Genomic DNA, 19225 nt, shown 5'->3' on the forward strand with positions numbered 1-19225 from the left:
CTGTTCCCTGCTCTGTATCCCTTGAAACAGAAGCATTGGGATCACAGCTACAGGTTTGGGGGATGGCAGTGGGTGTGTCCCCACCGTGGGAACCCGGGGAGGGGGCGGGGACGCAACGGGGACAGGGGGCCGGCAAGGGGCGGGGAAACCGTGGGAACAAGGGGCGGGGTCAAGGGGCAGGCAGGGGGCGGGGACACCTGGTGACATCACGTCAGCAGATGCCCCCTGGGAGGAGTAGAGGGGCGGAGCTGAGGGTATTGCAGGAAAGGGAGGGGGAGGGGGAAAGGTGTCACGAGGAACAGGAGGAGAGGGGGATGGGGCTGGAGTTTTGGGATGCTTAAGGGGATTTTGGGAAGAAGAAGACCAGGTTTGGGAAGATGCCACGTGGCATCCACCATCTTGTGGACCCCCTAGGGACTGGGGGCCATTTTGGGTAACACTACTCTCTGCAAAGCTACCACGTGCTGTGGGTTTCAGAGGAGGGGACACAAGGGATTGGGAAAGATTCCACGCAGGCTGGCCAGGGCCTTGTGGAGAGGGCAACTCAGGCATTTCAACAGAATTTGGGCGTCGACTTCCCAATGAGTTTGATCTGTTTAAAATACTAAGTTTTGGGGAAAGAGGTTTAGGGGTTTTAGAACTAGGAGAGGGAGAAACAGGGAGAGTAGAGGTACATGGCTTTACATTTGGCTTTTTCTCCATTTCCTTTTGTTTGAGCAATGCTGTACGAATTTGTAAACTCCAAAACACAAATTTAGCCGAGGGGGCATTGCCAGATTGTCCTAAGGTTATCAATTCATTTGCAACTTTATCCCAGAATTGAATGTTGTGGATTTCTTCAGGGGAGATTTGTGGGAAGTGGAGGAAAAGCCATCTTATAAACTGTTTCAATTTTCCCTTTGAGAACTTCACATTACTACTATTTAAAATGCTAACAATATTATAATACACTCCTTTTTGTACAATGCTGAGTTTCAAACCCATGTTAGATGTAAAAAGCAAAGTACTAAATCCCGCCTGACCAAAAACAAAGCCAAAATCAGCTACCGATTTCAAAAAAAAAAAAACCACAGATGGAAAGGGATAACGAGCCGACAAAAGCTTCACAATGCAGCTGTATATACTGCTTTTCAAATTCCCGGGCAGCAGCAGCAGGGCACGCCCTGCCGAGCAGAGGCAGAAACAAAGCCTCCCCCGCCGTGGAATGCACCCCCCCGCGGAGCAGAGAGAGCAGCCACGCCACGCGGCAAGCCGAAACCGGGGCCCCCCGCGCCGCGTGTGCAGAGAACACCCCCCTCCCCCGCACAGAGAGAGAGAGAAAGATCTCCCGACCACGTGGAGAGAGCCGAGCTTGCAGAGCCAAAAGGAAGAGAGAGAGAGCTCCCGCGCGAATTCGAAAAGACAGCAAAACACGCGGCAGAAAGCTAATAGCTAGAAATCAATGAATTCCCGTCTGTGGGGCTGCGCAGCCAAAAATGCAAATGCAAAAAGGAACAGAACTCACGGCAGAGTCTGTTTTTGAGATCCTGCCCTACCGAGAGCAGAGATACTCACCCAAAATGGAAGCTGTAGCTGGCTGGGTACAGGCAGGTCTCTTCACCGGAACAGGACCTCTCTTGGGCGAGAGAGGCTACCCTGTCCTCCCTCTGGAAAATCTGCTCACCAGAAAGGAGCTGGGCTTTCCAGAGGCGCCGAACAGTCCACGAAACTTCTTCTGGGAATATTCCCTAAGTCTCTAGCCGAGGGCGAATAAACCAAAGCCCCTCTGACCCTCGCTGCTGGGCCAAAGGCAGCAACTGCGGCGTGTCACCCCAGAGATACCTTAGCTTGCTGGTGGTTGCAGCTGGGCACTGAACAAGTCCAGGCTTGTAAGGGACCCCGTTACCTCAGGAGGATAGCTTCAGGCGATGGTGAAGAGAAAAAGGAGAGGATTCTGCTGGAGGGTTTAATGTCCAGAGGTTTATTCCATAGTTACAGAGGTCTGAACGTGAGGACCTGCTCCAACAGAACGAAGACCGCATGGTCTGATCACCTTTTTAAGCTCAGGGACAGGGGGAGGGGAGGTACAGGTGAGCCACCAACCAGGTGAGAGGGGCAGGGTCTCAGGGGAAGATGACACCCAGACAGGCCAATGACCTCTGGGCATAGGGGCATCCTTTAAACTTGACCAACCACACGACGCCTTGCTGGAACGTTAGGTCTGAGTGACAGGACTCACTCAGCATGGGGGTAAGGGGGAAGGGAGAGAGACATAGGCACACCTGGGAAAGTGACCTGGAAGGCCAAAATGGGACAATACAGCACACCACAACAGTGCTGTAACTGAGTCACATTTTCCACTCCCCCTGCAGAGACAAACAGGGACTGACCTACTCGGGGGCACCTCCTTACCTGGCATGGGTGGATGGATTTTGCCCTGGATTTTATCCTCTGCATCTGAAAGTGAGGACAAAAGTCAAAGGGCTGCAGGATGACTTCACAGCTCCAAACATCTTGCATCTATCTAGGAATATCATCTAGAGTCCAGTGACACCCCACAAACTGCAAGTCCCCAGGCTTGTCCTATTGCAGCAGGCTATGCGGCAGGGCAGAACAGCTCTGGCACAAATATGTGCAGACGCCCGTGACACAGAACGTGACAAACAGGGGGACATTAAACATCATGCTTGTGGTGAGGGCCTCGAGGGGAGAAGGCAAAAGGGACCGCAAAGACACACTAGGGAGCACAGCACACCGGACAACAAGACACAGACCAGAGCTGTTCTGCACTGCCCGCCTGAAAGCTGCCATCAAAAGTAGAGCCTCTCCCTTTAGCTGCCCTAAGAGGCCCTTGGAGAAGATTGCTTTTCTCTCTGCTAAATTTTAAATCTGTCCCAAGAACTCCCAACCAGCTGCTCCCCCATCAACCCATCTCCAGGCCATGGCCCTCAACTTATCTTTTGGTTGATTGGTGATGTGGATCCACATTGCACCTGAAATGAGTCTGCCTCCGAGGGCCCCGTGATGGCCTGTGAGCCTCTTGGTTAGCTACAATAAAGAAAACCAAAACCAAAGGATGAGTCCAGCCAAATGTGGGCCAAATCCCTGCAAGTCAGCTACTTGCCCTCTCCTGGGTGTGCCTGGCTCCCTCAGGCTCCAGCTTCATTCTGATTGCAAGGCTGTGGCCTTCATTAGGAGTGGCACCTGGGTAAGAGAAAGGCAAAGTTAAATGGCATTGCTGTGAGTGCAGTGGATGACCTTGTGTGCTGCAAGACATGGGAATGCCTCTGCTAGGCTTCTGAGAAGCCTTGTGTGGGGGGGTTCTCAAATAAACACCCTTTCTCACCCTGCTGCCTGCAAACCTCCTGCTACCCACAATAATTCCTAACTGTATACCTGCTCACCCTCCCTCTCCTACTCACAATCCTCAACTCACCTGAAGCCTCAATCTCAAACATCATCCTTGACACTGGGCAGATCCCTCTTATGACATGATGAATCTGCTGAAAAAAGTGTTGTACTTGACACAACCAGGAATCTCTGGAAGCTGCACTCCTCCTAAAAAAAAATACAAAACAAAACAAGAACAAAACCAGAAATTACAAATGCACTTTACCACCCCTAAACACAAAACCCAAGATCATGAACCTAAATGCTTCCTGTATTCCATGCTATTTTCTTCACAGAATCTTCCAAGCCTCTGTGCTTTAGATGCCCAGAAACACCTGCTGTAAACAAGCTGAGATGAGCTGAAAAAGCCTCTTCACTGAAATGAGAGGAGAGCTCCTACCCCAACACATCCCAGAGAGGGAATGAAGCCCCTCAGCCACGGCTGGGGTTAATATACCCCTGATGGTGCCCGCCTCTCGTTCCCATGGCACCCAGGAAAAGGGAGGGGGCTAATCCCACCAAGCCCTCAGAGCAGCTGCAGCTGTTTGGGCCCTCTGACTTGAATTCAAGGGGAGTAAATGGCTTGTTATAGAAGAAAATTCTTCACAAAAATAACAGCACTTTCTTTTTTGCAGCAACTGCTTGGAGCAAAAGAAATAAAACTTTCTGTTTAGGCGGCATAACTAGATAAATTGGGTAATTTACTGTTAACTAACATAATTATTCCTTAGTAGCTACTAAGTAGTACTTCCCATGTGATTAAGCTGGGTGGAGAAGAATACTAATGATATGAATAGTCTAAGTCTCCTTGGGACCTCTAATTTTGGCTATCTATATTATAAGTAAAAATAAGAAAAATAAAAGCCTCCCAGGCAGTGTTAGGGTTAAATGCATGCCAGGCTCATCCTTCTCTGAGATACTTGGTCCTACAGCACAGAAAGAAGTGCTCTGAAATGTAGTTTTAAACCCTTAAAATGCTGAAAAAGGCAGAGCTTCCTTCCAGTGAACTCCTTAAAAAGAGGAAATGGGGCAGTTACCTCTACTGAGGGTAATACAATGACAAATAAATAGTTTCTGCTATTTAATTTGCTCTCCTTAAGTATTGGGAAAAGAGGGGTTTTCCACACTTTAAATCTCTCTAGTGATGAAAAAAGAAGGATTTTTCCCTCAGTTCAAACCCTTAGGATGGAGGGATAGCTGGGCTTCTCCCTCAATTTGGGCCTCAGGACAACAAAAAGGGGGTGGCTACCCTTAATTCAAACCCATAAGAAACATTGTCAAGGTTTTCCCTTCTTTTTAAACTGCCAAATAATAGAGAATGGGGACTCCCTGTCAATTAACACCCCTAACAGCATAGAAAAGGCAGGGATTCTTTCAACTGCGACCATTAAAATTGCAGGGAATCCAAGTCCCTACCAGTCTGAACACAAAAAATAATGGAAAAGGAAGCTTTTTCCCTTTTTTCTAAACCGTTTTTCTCCTAATAACCCTTCTCCTTTCTGGGAGTGCTCTGGAGGGTCTGGGGCTTTGGAGAGGGACTGACACAGTAAAAGCGGAAAGCTGAAAGCCCTCTCCTGGAACCCCACATGCTGCCTGGCCTGCTCAGATGCTGCCCCTTGGCAAAAGGGCTCTTCCCTTGGCGTTTTCTCAAAGTGATGCTCTGTGCCCGGGTGGGTCCGGCTGCTCCCTAGTCCGTGCTGGATGCTCCAACCATAGTTCCTGGAGAGACACTTGGGATACCCCTGTTAGCCCCTCTGGCCTAGCAGCTCCCTGTGCAGGTGTGCCCGGGTAACCCTCTGAAAGCAGCTGGTCACACGGGGCGCTGCTAGACCTTGGACTGGGGGTGGAGGTGAAGAAAGGTCCCGTGAGGAGCTCCTTCCCCTACACAGCCCTTCGTCTGCCCCTTAAACCATGGGGTGCCAGACTTTCCTTTTGAAGGAAATTAACAGCCTTTCCTCTCTGTGTGCCCATGGCTGAAACTGCGATTCGGCCTCCAAAACTGCAGAGAACAATTTCTCACAGCCCACAGCTGCCAACACCAAGAACTCTCGCTGCCCTCGGAGTGCCACGTGCCTCCTGTGGACGGACGTTGACACGCAGCAGGGGTGAGTTTGGTTTTACAGGGAAGATGGCCAGCCCAAGATTTCTCCAGGAGCAAAGATGCCCCCACCGAGAACTCCGGCTGCCCTGGCAGTGCCAAGCATCTCCTAGTGCAAACTGGCATCAGGAAACTCAGGGGGTGAGTTTTTCTGTGCAGAAGTTCTCCCAGACCAAACCTGAGAGCATCTAACCCTAACCACAACAACTTAGCTGGGTCTAAAACTTACAACCTTTGGACTGGCAGCGTGGGACCCGACCCGCTGTGCCACCGCTGGCCCCTTTCTAAAGCATTCCACTGCAGTCCTAAAACTCTGCCTTTTCAGAGGGTGTTTCCTCTGACCCTGACCGTAATCTTCAAAATATGCTAAAGAATCATAAAATGGCTTTGAAAAAAACCTAAAAAGTCCCAGAAGAGTCCCTTACAAAATCCTCTAAATACCTTTAAAAGTCCTGGGAAAAAAAACTCAAAAAGAAATGCTCAGTCTCCAAACTCTACCTCTTGCTGTCTAGCCCACAGATGTCATCCCTACCTTTTTGCAGTGGGTCTGTTGTCCTCTGAGGGTTCTGTCATTGTCCTGGTGTGTGAGGGCTGCTGTCTGGTCTTACTGCTAGGGTTGCTGTGTTGTGCTGCTGTTGGGAGAAAAGGCTGTTTTTAGGGGGACTGGTTAGGCTGAGGTTAGGGCTGGGGTGAGGGGTGGTACAGCTGTACCCTGTACCTCTGATCTCCACTGGACTGTCCAGCCCTTTACCCTTCAACCGGTCCCTCTGCCCCCCAGCCCTCAGCTCCTGTGTCACCCTTAACCCCTCTCTTATCCCCAACCCCTTTCCCAACCCATCTCCTTCCCTTCCCCATCCCATCCTTTCCCCTATCCCCATTCCCTTTCCTCGAACATTCCATCCTCTCTCCATCCTTATTCCCCTCCCCTTTCCCCATTCCAATCCTCCTTCCCCATCCCGTCCTATCCCCATCCCATCCTCTCCCCTCTCCTCATCCCCGTTCTTATTCCCATCCCATCCTTTTCCCTTTCCCCTCTCCATCCCACCCCCATCCCACTCCCATCCCTTTTCCCGTCCCATCCTCTTTTCCTACTCCCTTTCCTTTCTCGTCTCCCCATCCCCATCCCACCCCCTCCCTATTCCCATCCCCTTCCCTCCCCACTCCTCCATCCCATCCCCACCCTCCCGCTGGCCCGGGCCGTGCTGCCGCCGGGCCGGCAGGGGCGGTGTGCGGGCCCCGCGGGCGCGGAGCGGGGGCCGCGGAGCGGGCGGAGGGCGCTGCCCGGGACCGCCCCTCTCCCGCTCAGACCGGGCCCGCCGCCCCCGGCTCGGGCGGCGCCGCGGCAGCGGCGGCGCAGCGAGGCCGGCGGGGCGGCCGGAGGATGCGGGCGGGGCGGGCGCGCTGCCGTTCCCGGGTCGGGCAGCTAGAGAGCAGTGCAGGGAGCCCGAGCCCGGCGCTCCCTTCCTGTGGGCAAGGCCGACAGCGCAGCCGAGCGCCGGCCGAGGCCCGGCCCGGCCGCCCCCGCTGCGCTCGCCCATGGCGGAGACCAAGATCATTTACCACATCGACGAGGAGGAAACGCCGTACCTGGTGAAGCTGCCCGTGCCGCCGGAGAAAGTCACGCTGGCCGATTTCAAAAATGTCCTCAGCAACCGGCCCGTGCACAGCTACAAGTTCTTCTTCAAGTCCATGGACCAGGATTTCGGGTGAGCGGCCGCGCTCCGGGCGCGCCCCCGTCCTCGCTGCGCTCTGCGAGCCGCGGGCCGGGCTGGGCTCGCAGCATCCCCGGGGCACCTGCCGGGCTCGGCCCGGCCCGGCGCCGCGAACATGGCGGGCGCGCCGGGCCGCGAGCTTGGGGCTGCCGCGATCGCGTCCCGCCGTGCCCCGGGACCCCTCCGTGCCCACTCAGGAGCGCCCCTGGCCCGCCCGGAGCTGCCGCGGTGCCCCCGGGCCCGAGCCGGGGCGGCAGGGACGGGCGGCTGCAGTTGTCACCGCGCCCGGAGAGGCCGCGCAGCACCCGGGCAGAGCGGGCGGGCCCGGGGTGAGCGCCCAGGGGTCCCGGGGAAGAGCGGGGGAACCGCGGGCAGCGCTGCCACCGCCGCTGTCACGGATCTGACGGGTGTCACATCCTCGGGGTTGGACAGGTGACAGGCGGCCCCGGTTGAACGGGTGTGAAATGGTCGGTGGGTAAATGGGGGACGAGTGGTCAGTGGTCAAACCGGCGTGAAATGGTTAGTGGTCAAATGAATGTCAAAGCGTTGGTGGTCAAATGAATGTCAAATAGGGGACAAGGGGTCAGTGGTTAAAAGGGTGTGGAATGGTCAGTGGTCACACGGGTGATAAGTGGTCAGTGGTCAAATGAATGTCAAATGGGGGAGAAGGGGTCAGTGGTCAAAGAGGTGTGGAATGGTCAGATGGGCGATGACTGGTTGGTGGTCAAATGGGTGTGAAATGGTCAGTGGTCAAAAAAACGGGGGACAAGGGGTCAGTGGTCAAATGAAGTGGTGAGTGGCCAAATGGCTGACAAGTGGTCAGGGGTCAAACGGTGCCAGGGGCTGTGCTCAGACCACAGCTGTCAAATCCTTGAGGTCAGACGGTCCGTGGTCAAATGAGTATGAACTGGTCAGTGGTCAGACAGGTTCAGGGGCTGTGCTCAGACCGTGACTGTCAAATCCACTGGGGCCAAACAGATGTTGGCCAGACACCTGGCCACACAGGTGTCACAGAGTCCCTGTTTGAACAGGTGACAATCACCTGGTGGTCAGACAGCTCCAGGGGCTGTGAAACCCTCTATGGTCACACCGCTGAAGATGGTCAGTAGCCAAAGAGGTGACACATGGTCAATGCCCTCTTCCAAGGACGCAAGCTGAGCTGGACGAGAGCAGGGCTGGACTTTGAGATGACCTCTGTGGTGGCCAGAGGCAGGTGAGTGCTTGAGCCAGGGGTTTGACATCGTCCTGTGCCACCGGGCTTGGCGACAGCCAGAATAAAATAACCCAATGCAAGTCCCTTTGACAGTTTGCCAGACAGTAACTTTCAAAACGTATTAATCCTTTTGTAGCAAATCACTTCTCTTTGTACTCGCATCTGTCGCTGGCAAGGCAATTTTGCACAGTTAAATGCCTTGCCAGGAATAAAAAAAATTAAAAATAGAGCAGGTTTGTGGGAAACTCGTGCGGACCTGACTCCAAAACAACGCCGTGGCTGAGGTACAGGGTTGGTGTTTGGTGAGATAGATCACCCCAAGCATCCTTGGATGTGTTGTGCAGCTTCTTTTTTATCCCTGAGACCCAAGCCTTTCATGCTGATTGTGTTTTTCTCCTTGATGGAATGTGGATATTGTTTGTTGACACAGATTTCTGATGTGGTGAGTTGTTAGTGTTGGCTTGTAACCACAGGAGTGTTCGTGGATTGACTTCTTGTTTTTCTGACTTGTGCAAAGATTTTTTTTTTTTGAGGGGGGGAAACAACCCCACAAAATGTTTGTTTTCAAAATAAATGTGATTATTGGTAAATTTCCCTCCTTCACCTCCCCGAGTGACCGGGACACGTTGTTGTCGTAGAAATTCAATGTTTGTGGTTTGATTTCACTAAAGGAGGTTGGGATTGTTCAGGCAGCTGCTGCATCGTTCCCAGTGCCACAGAAATTTGCAAGTAGGAAATATAAACTGTGCTGAGGCATCTCGAACACAGGGGGATGTTTTGGTTTTTGACCAGGAAACAGAGTTTGTAACAAACCCTAGAGTGGATTTTCTTATTAGTCTGAAAATTAAGGTGAAACTTGTCTGTTATTCTTAGAAATTGACATGATGGAAGATGAAGGGCTGCAAGGATCAAGACCTGGAAATTCAGTCTCTATTATTTAATCAGCAGCATTTGGTGACAATCCATGGCCTCGAGATGGCTCAGAGTGACTCTGATGTGGGAGTCCTGAGCTTTGTTTGCATTTATTTTCTATGTCTTGTTCCTTTTGTGTTTGTGCCTCTCTGAACCCAAAATATTTGGGAAAATCAGAACAAAATTCTGAAATCAGAAGAAAATTGAGCTGAATTTTGGCTGTCTTAGTGAGTGTTAGTAGTAAATATGGGCTTTGTTTTCATCATCTTATCTGCAAACTGACTTTTCGTAGAATCATGGAATATCCTGAGCTGGGAGGGATTGTCCAGCCCCAGACACCCCAAAATCCCATCGGGGGAGCTCCTGGGGCTGGGACCATCCCTTGGGGCTGTGCCCAGAACCCGCTGGGGGAAAAACCAAAATCCCTCCCAACTCCCTTGGCCCAGCTCCATCCTTGTAATTGTTGCAAACAGGCAATTCCAGCTGCTGCTGCCATAAACCATAACAGAGCTGTGGCTCTCTAATTTCTCCCTTCTGTGCCTGAAAATCTCCTCCAGAGCAGCTCTTGCCTGGAAGGGGAGCTGTAGGGACGTTTTGGGTGTCCTCCCCAATGGCGCCAAGCTGGGATTTGGCTTTGTCCCTTTAGGGCAGTCCCTAAAATCCTGAGTTTTTTCACTGAAATGTGAAAAGCAGTGGTTGTGTTAGAAAAACAAATGCTTTCCTGCAGGATTGGAAACTGACTTTTTGTAGAAACATGGAATATCCTAAGCTGGGAGGGATTATCCAGCCCAGAGATCCCAAAATCCTGTACCTGGGAGCTCCTGGGCAGTGCCCAGAACCCTTTGGGGGAAGAACCAAAATCCCTCCCAACTCCCTTGGCACAGCTCCATCCTTTTAATTGTTACAAACAGGCAATTCCAGCTGCTGTTGCCACAAACCATAACAGAGCTGTGGCTCTCGAATTTCTCCCTTCTGTGCCTGAAAATCTCCTTCAGAGCAGCTCTTGCCTGGAAGTGGAGCTGCAGGGACGTTTTGGGTGTCCCTGTGGTGTCCTCCCCAATGGCACCAAGCTGGGATTTGGTTCGGTCCATAAATCCCTGAATTTTTTCACTGAAATGTGAAAAGCAGTGGTTGTGTTAGGAAAACAAATGTTTTCCTGCAGGATTGGAGGGAGCTGACTCCTTGCAATTCTGCACATGCTGTTGTAATTAAGGCCCAGCCTTTCCTGGATGCTGAAATAATGGAATAAATCCTGCGCTCACAAACCCTGCATGTGCTGAATGCTTTCCAGCTGGGATGGGATGGAGCTGGATCCTGCATGGAGCGTGGAATTCAATGGAATTCAAGCCCTGTGTTCTTTGCTCCTTGGAAGGTGCAGGAGGAGGTGTGGGAGGGTGACAGTCCCTTCTGAGTTTGCTTACAGTTTAATTTATAAATTAAATTATTAATTTGTTAAAAATATATATATATAAAATTATATTAATTAAATTACATTATAAACTATTTAAATTTAAAATTTAATTCAAATAATAAAAATTATACTATATAATGTATATTGTATATATTATATGTATTATATATTTATATATTATATAAATATATCTTTATATTATAAATTAAATAATTTAATTATTAAATTTCAAGTTTAATATAATTTTTAAAATTTGTTGCCCTGCCACTTTCCCCTGTGCCAGTTCTGACCCACACAGGGATGGCCCTGCCTTTTCTCTGCTTTCCTCCTGCCTCCATCTGTACCATAATGCTGATTTTAAGGTGCAGGATGTCTGACGAAGTGCTTTTGTAGCTTCTGTTTTTATTCTGGTTGCTGAAAAACCAAGCAGGGATGTTCTGTAACAGCCTCACTGCTGTGACAGCATCCACCAGCAGTGAAATTTAGGAGAGGTGATGTTTGAGGAATGTTTTTCTAGACTAGGGGCTGTGTCATCAGCTGATTTAATTAATTCCAGCCGCTGATTCTTTCCTCAGGGCAAAGCTCAGAGGTCATTTCCCATCAGTGGCACTGCTGATTCTCAGGTTACAGCCCCACAGAATTCTGTTAATTCTTTGATGATTAAAAAATGACAGCTAATGAACACATCTGAAAATACAGCTGCAGCTTGTGATGCAGCTTGGGCTCTGGTGGTGGACCAGTGACAGCTGTGTGGGATCCAAATGATTCATCAGGAATCTCTGACTGATCCTGCAACAGGAATTCCTTTCTGCTTTGAAATATTTGATATTTCCAGAGCTTTGCTTGTAAAACAAAATCAGCAGGAGCACAAAAGGATCAATGTGGAGGATCCAAGCAATTAAAGATGGTAAATTTTCTGTAAATTTATTTAATTAAACATATTAATTTTATATTTAGTTTTCTGTAAGTTGATTTATTTAATTAAACAGATTTCATTTTCTGTACCTTTATTTATTTAATTAAACATATTTCATTTTCTGTAAATGTATTTATTTAATTTTCTGGTTTGAGGTTTTGCTGTTCCAGTGTGGACAGCAGAGTTTCAGTGAAGAACTGAACCCTCCTAAAGACCTTTTCTGTCCAGAATTGGATAAAAATTCCTGTTTGTTGTGGTTCCTGTGAGTGGGGCAGGAGGAAGAGCAGAGTTGTGTCTGTTCTGGCACCCTTTGGGTGAGGTTCAAATCCTCATTCTTTCCATTGTGTGCACTAATGCTCTTCTGATTATTCCTCTGCAGGGACTCCTCCAAGGAGTGGCTTTTTCAGCATTCCTTTGGTATCAGCCCAAGAGCTCCCTTTCAATCTGCACTTAGAGCTGGAGCTAAAAATTGGTTTTTTGGTTGAAAACCAGTGAGAAAATGAGATTTAAAGCAGTAGGAATCCAGTTTGGGAGCTGATGGGGTAATTTTTAATAGGAAAGAGACATTTTGTGCCTTTTTTTCTGGAGGCAGTGCAGCACCCCTGCACTCACGCTTGCCCTAACGTGAGTCAGGAGTTGGTTTCTAACTCTTAAAAGGATTTTCTGAGTTTTTCCAACCCCTGAGAGGAGGTAAAACCAGGAATCCTGACTGCCAGATCTCTTGCTGTGCTGTAATTTCATCATTAGGTCAAAGGAGTGGCTTTTTCAGCATTCCTCTGGTATCAGCCCAAGAGCTCCCTTTCAATCTGCACTTGGAGCTGCAGCTAAAAATTGGCTTTTTGGTTGAAAACTGGTGAGAAAATGAGATTTAAAGCAGTAGGAATCCAGTTTGGGATTGGGAGCTAAATGGGGTAGTTTTGAATAGGAGAGGGACATGAGAAGCATTTTTTGCCTTTTTTCTGTTTTTACCTTTGCCCCAAGGGTGAGTTAGGAGTTGGTTTCTAACTCCTAAGAGGATTTTCTGATTTTTTTCCCCGCTTTCTTTCAGATTAATTCCTGGAAAATTTAAGGCCAAAGTTCTATTGGATTGTGGATTTAAAGCTACAAATAACAGGTTTATAAACATTTTTGAGAATGTGAGGTGACAGAACTCTGGAGGGACAGAGGGGAGTTTTAGAGGGGATTTTTGGGATGAGATTTTTTCCCTGGGATGGATTTCCCAGAGAATCTGTGGCTGCCCCATCCCTGGAAATGTCCAAGGCTAGGTTGGAACACCCTGGGTTGAATTTTCAAATCCCTCCCAAGTCAAACCCTTCTGGAATTCCATCAAATTCTCATTTAGAAGTTAAATGCAGTTGGGCTGGTGCAGCTTTGGAATGAAATTTTGCATTTTGCTGTCCCTTTGCATATGGAAAAAGGTTCATTTCTCTCCCTGTGATGCACAAAATCCCAGCCCCTTTTATCTGAGCTGTTTCTCTCAGATTGCTGAGATGATTTTTCAGAAGTGGGAGGTGGGAAAACAAACAGGCAGAGCTGGGCAGGTGATGAATTCCATGGGGCCCCTCCCAGAAGAAGCTCCCTGGGGATTTTTCCAGCTCCTGGATGATGTTTCCATGAGGAATTTTTGGAGGAGCACCATTTCTTGCTGCCTTCTTGGCAGTTTTAAAAAGTTTCAGCTGAGTGATTTGTGGTTTTAGAGCTCTGTAATTTTTATTTCCCTTAAATGACTCAAAGAGCTGTTGGCAAGTGTGGTTTTTTGGATGAGGGACAAAGAGTTAGTGGGAAAAGCTTCTGATCTACCTGGAATACAGAATTTTTGTGTCCTTCTGGATCCTCTAAATTGGACAAATGATAAAGAACTCAAAAATCTGTGTCAGGTACCCTGTGAGTCCATGAGATTTGTGTTCTCAGTTCTTCAGGAGCACAATAATAAATGAAATCATCTCTGCCTTTCCCTTGCCACTCCTGAAATGAGGGAGGTTGGCTGGCCGTGGTTCTGTGGACACCAAAATCCTGCAATCTGTGCTAGAAATGCAATTTTTCTAAGTGAAATAGTAGGAAAAAAAAGTGTTGTCGTTCAGCTTGGAATAGCAAATCCATGCCTAAAAGTGAAGGTGGGGCTGGGGAATTGCATTTATTACCAAAATCTTGTTTAATTTCTCTGCTGGAAAACCTTTCCCATGGTGAAAACACAGATTTTTCACTCAGTGTGGTGCAAATCTTTAAAGAGACACCACAATCCCATTCAAAAACTGCCTGTTTCTTCATTTATTGGATTTGATTTATGGGACTTTGTGACAAGCTGGGAATCTCTCTTTTAATACCCACACCAACTTGTAGGTCCAGTTATACTTTGAATTTGCAGTGTGGGTGGAATTTATTACCTTGTATGAAGACAAGAGGTTTTTCTTTTTTGGTTTTTGGATTTTTTATTTTTATTTTTGGACCCAGTTTTTCATGGTGTGAGGAGTGAAGTGCCCTGGGATGGTTTTTTGGAGCTCTCAGGACCTGCGGAGCTTTGGATTCCCACCCTGCTCATCCCTGAGAGCTTTTTTATTTAATTTTCAGTGTTCTGCCCTGAGTTTGGAGCATAATTGCACCCTGGGGAAAGCCAAACCCCAGGCAGCTGTTGGAAATGGGCATTAAAGCTTTTACAGTTTTATTTTTTACCCCTAGGCTGTTCTCAAGAACTGCTTAATTTTATGGGGGCTTGTTAATATTTATTGTTTATTGGGAATGTGTGTTCGGGTCAGGATTTTTGTGACCTGTCCCTTTGTACTGAGATTTTTCTTGTTTTCCTGGCAGAGATGTGTGTGTCTCTTGGGAATAAATTCATTAACACCTGGGAGATTGAAATCCAGGCACATAAATAATTTAGTAAATAATACAGGGAGGAAAGAGGGAACTAAGAGAAAAGCCTGGAGATTTTCAGTGGGGCTAAAATGCTTTGCTTGTTTTATTCCAAACCTTTTCTGAAGAAATTGAGGAAAACAAATCTTAATGTTTCAGGATTCTAAAAATCACCCATTTCCTTGGCTTGTCTGCAAAAATAATATTTTTCCTAGTTTAGCTGGTCATGGAGCGAGATATAACACCATGCACAGTTGTGTCTAGCAGTGCTACAATCGAACCAGACTCTGTAGATCTTAATTTAAATGCCACAAAAATCTGTGTTTTAGTGGGATTTTCACACTTTGTGCACTGCACAGCTATTGAAATATTGTTCCTTAAGGAGCAGAAAAGCAAATTAGATTCCCTGCATGCCACTGCTCTTGGACAGCTAGTCATAAATAGTTTATATTTTATAGAAATATCGTAATATTTATTAAGTAAATTTACATAAGTAAATTAAGTATAAAATATAAACTATTTAAAGTATTTATTTATGTTTTTAAATATAAAGTATTTTGAATATAAAATATTTTAGGTATTTAATTATACCTAAAATATAAAATATTTGAAGTATAAAATAGGAAATGTTTTAATATAAAAAGTATAAAATAGAAAATATTGTTATAAAATATTTAATTTTAAATAGTTTATAAAAATATTTTATACTTAATTTGGAGGGAATGGGGCAGGATTTCTGGCTTGGGGCTGAAAGGGGAGGATGAGGTAGGGCTTGGCTGGCAGCCCAAGCAGCAGTTGGTTCAAAACACGTGGATTTTTTTGGAAGGAGTCCCTGTGGCACTGCTGAGGGCTGCCAGGACCTTGCAGTGTGATGCAGAGGGCAAAATGGGATTGCTGCACATGGAAATTCCCTTTGCAGAGTCACACAAGGAAGAAAAACCCATTTTATTCATGTGCTTATCCCTGTAAATTCAGCGCATTATTTTCATTCCTTTTTCTGCATTGGTTAGGTGGCTGAAGGCTCTCTGTACTTCCCTCCCTCCCAACTTTCTTTTTGGATTTGTGTTCCTAAACCCCTCACCAAGTAAGGAGGTTTTCTGCTGAAAATCCCATTTTATTCCAGTGTTTATCCCTGTAAATTCAGCACATGACTTTTTTTTCAGAGGAAAGGAGAATTTTCTCCTGCATTGGGAGGGAGGCTAAAGGTTCTCTGTGCTTCCCTTCCTCTTTTTGGGATTCTTTTTGGATTTGTGTTCCTGAGCAGAATTCCTGGCTCCCCTCACCAAGTAAGGAGGCTTTCTGCTGCTCCAGATTCTGTCTTTAAACTTTAAAAATTCCAAGGACCTTTTCAGCTGGGCTGTTCTGCACTTTTCCAGCAGCACAATGTCCCAGCTCGAGGTGACACAGCACTGTGCTGCAGGGCAGAGCCTCAATAAATTGAATGATCCTTGAATAACCATAAAAAGTAAAGTTTTATTTTTTAAATCAGCGCAAATTTGGGGCTGATCCTCTGCTAAAAGAACACAATAATTCTTGTATCATTCATATGCTTAAACTTAGCTTAATTTGAGCTTTGGTGCAGGACCAAGTTGCCAAAACCTCTACAGCATCCCTGGAAGGTGATGAATAAATTATTCCTGGCATGTCAATAAGATTTGGAATTATCCCTGGCATGCCAAAAATATTTGGAATTATCCCTGGCATGCCAAATATCCCTGCAGGAATAAAGGTGGGGTGGAAAAACCAGGGAAGAGTCAATCCTGTGGGCATGAGTGTGGTGCTGGAGATCAGATGTGGCAGAGGATAACTGGGCTATAAATTCATGAATTAAACACATGAATTTAAATACTGGTAATTGCAGGCAGAACCTCATTTTTCCAAGTGGAATGAGACATCAACCCTGCACTTCCCATGTCTGTGGTGCTGAAAGAAAGGAGAATTTCCTTGTTGGAGGAAAGCAGAATTTCCTTGTAAACCTCATTTTTCCAAATGGAATGAGATATCAACCTTGCGTTTCCTATCTCTGTGGTGCTGGAGGAAAGGGAAATTTCCTTTTTAACCTAATTTTTCCAAGTGGAATGAAAACTCAACCCTGCATTTCCCATCTCTCTTGTGGTGGAGGAAAGGAAAACTTTATTATTAACTTCATTTTTCCAAGTGGAATGGAAAAGCATTAATGAAGCTTTTCCCACCAGTAAAGGACAATTAAGAAGAGCCTTGATGATGATCCCATGATAAAATGGGATTAATCTGGTGCTGAAGGACTTTGGGATGCTCTGGTTTTGTCATGGTGCACATTAACCTGGAATAAATCTGTCTCAGCCCTGCGTTTATGCATATTTCCTATCTCTGTGGTGCTGGAGAAAAGGAAAATTTCCTTTTTAACCTCATTTTTCCAAGTGGAATGAAAACTCAACCCTGCATTTCCCATGTCTTTGGTGGAAAGGAGAATTTTATTATTAACTTCATTTTTGCAAGTGGAGTGAAAAATCAACCTTGCATTTCCCATCTCTGTGGTGCTGGAGGAAAGGAGAATTTTATTATTAAAGTAAAATATTCATTTTTCCAAGTGCAATGAAAAATCACCCAGCTAATTGTGGAGGAATGCAGTCCGTGCCAGGCGTGCACAATGAAATCAGAGTGCAGCATTATCAAACTCATTGTTTAATTACCAATTAACTCAGTGCTGATGAATCAGAGCTATTAGAGGTTTGTCGGGTTCAGGTGCCATCAGGTGCATCCCAGTTTGTGTGCAGTCAGGAATTCTTCTTGGCAGAAAGAAAATGATACATGAGAAAAAAGAAAATTATATATGAGGAAAAGAAAATTATATATGAGGGGAAGGCTGAGCCTCAAAAATCCTTGATTTTCAGGCTGAAATCCTGTCTGGAAAAAAAGAAAAATTTAGGATGCTGAGGTGAGGTGAGAGGTTTGGGAAAGGCACAAATCCCAAATTGTGCAGGGAGAGCCAGAGCATCCACACACAATTCCAGGAAGCCACAGCAAGGAGGGGCTGCTGCCAGCATCGATTGTTTCATTTGCTAATTAGTGCTGAAATCTCCTCAAAGTCAAATAAAGCAGAGGATGTGAGCTGCTGGAGGTGCTCCCTCCTCCCCTGTCCCACATTTCCTCACCTCCTTTTTGGTTTTTTGTGGTGTTTTTGTTTGTTTGTTTTTTGGTTTTTTTTTTTTTGTTTTTTTTTTTTTTGGTGCAGATATTAATGGATGTGGGGGCTTTGCTGGTGTTTGGGTGAAGAGTTAGGTATTTTTCATTATTTGTCTCTGATGTGACCTTAGCTGTGTTATTTTACCTTCATTTCACCTGGTAGATGCATTTGACGGATGAATTAAAGGATATTTTGTGCATGGAGTGCAGCAAAGAGGGAGATGCCACAAGTCTGTGAAGAATATTGAATATTTTATGTGAATATTGAAGAAAAATCTCTGAATTTTTGGTGTGATGTGCTCTCTTTCTCCAAGGGGCAAACCTGGAGGTGAGAGCAGGGCAGGCAGAGCTTTGTTCAGACTTTGTGGCCAGGTGTTTTATTTTCTTCTCCCTCTGTTCTTTTACCTTCCTTCCACCTGGTAGATGCATTTGAGGGATGAATTAAAAGATGCTTTGTGCATGGAGATTTTTCTGTGGTAAAGAGGGAGACATTACAAGTCTATGAAGAATATTGAATATTGCCTGTGAATATTGGAGAAAAATATCTGAATTTTTGGTGTGCTGTGCACTCCTTTTCCAAGGGGCAAACCTGGATGTGGGAGCAGGGCAGGCAGAGCTGCTGTGACCTGGAAATGTCATTTTTGCTCCGACTTTGTGGCCAGGTGTTTGTTTGCTGTGCCCAGCCCCAGTTAAACAGGAGGTTGTGTGTACTGGAGCAAGGCTGCCAACAGGCAGGACGTGACCTGGGAAATATAAACCCCTTTTTCTGACAGGGGATAAACATCTCCTTCTCTGGGCCTTGCTATCAGATGCTCTTTGGTCTTATTTTCAAACACGGAGTCAATTAACAATCAGGTTGAGGGCTCTGGGGATTTATCTCTAGGGTGGACCACATCCAATGCCAACATTTTTCACCTCAGGATGAGGTCTCTGTGAAAAAACACTTTTTTTTCCTTGCCATGCTGTTTTGGGCTGGAATATTCTTGACCTCAGGAAGAGCTTTCTGTGAGAAATCATCTTTTATTTCTTCTTACACTGGTTTGGATTGGAATATTCTTCACCTCAGGAAAAGGTCTCTGGAAGAAATCACCTTTTTTTCTTCTTTTACTGGCTTGAGTTGTAACATATTTCACCCCGGGAAGAGATTTTTGGGAGAAACCACTTTTTTTACTTGCCATGCTGTTTTGGACTGGAATATTTTTCACCTCAGGAAGAAGTCTCTGGGAGAAATCACCTTTTTTTCCTTGTTATGTTGTTTTGGCTTGGAATATTCTTTACCTCAGGAAGAGGTCTTTGAGAAAAATCACTTTTTTTTCCTTGCCATACTGTTTTGGGAAGAGATGAGAATTTTGACTCCATATTTCCAGAAGGCTGATTTATTATTTTATTATCTATATTTATGGTATGTATTATATTTGTTATATATATTATATTAAAAGAAATTATATATGTATAGGGGAGACATTTTGTGTATGGTTTTTATGGGTGCAGAAATTCTGCGTGTAATTTTTGCTGGGTGCAGAAATTCTGTGTGTGATTTTTGCTGGGTGCAGAAATTCTGTGTATTTTTACTGGGAGC

At 46.3% G+C, this 19225-nt stretch overlaps 1 protein-coding gene across 4 annotated transcripts in view; it reads left to right on the forward strand.

Annotated features, from left to right (window-relative positions):
- The first annotated feature begins 6931 nt into the window (after positions 1-6931).
- DVL1 (dishevelled segment polarity protein 1) overlaps positions 6932-19225 on the forward strand; it is a 48281-nt gene continuing 35987 nt past the window's right edge. The window contains exons 1-2 of one of the 4 annotated variants that reach the window (XM_063176832.1): positions 7039-7173; positions 8211-8392. In XM_063176832.1, coding sequence (XP_063032902.1) covers positions 8304-8392 — 89 coding nt within the window. In that variant the 5' untranslated portion in view covers positions 7039-7173; positions 8211-8303. Of the gene's footprint in view, positions 7174-8210; positions 8393-19225 lie in introns of all 4 variants that reach the window. The other 3 variants (XM_063176830.1, XM_063176831.1, XM_063176833.1) reach the window with 3 other exon arrangements.

This window comes from Melospiza melodia, chromosome 26, assembly GCF_035770615.1.
Source record: "Melospiza melodia melodia isolate bMelMel2 chromosome 26, bMelMel2.pri, whole genome shotgun sequence".
Lineage (NCBI taxonomy): Eukaryota > Metazoa > Chordata > Aves > Passeriformes > Passerellidae > Melospiza > Melospiza melodia.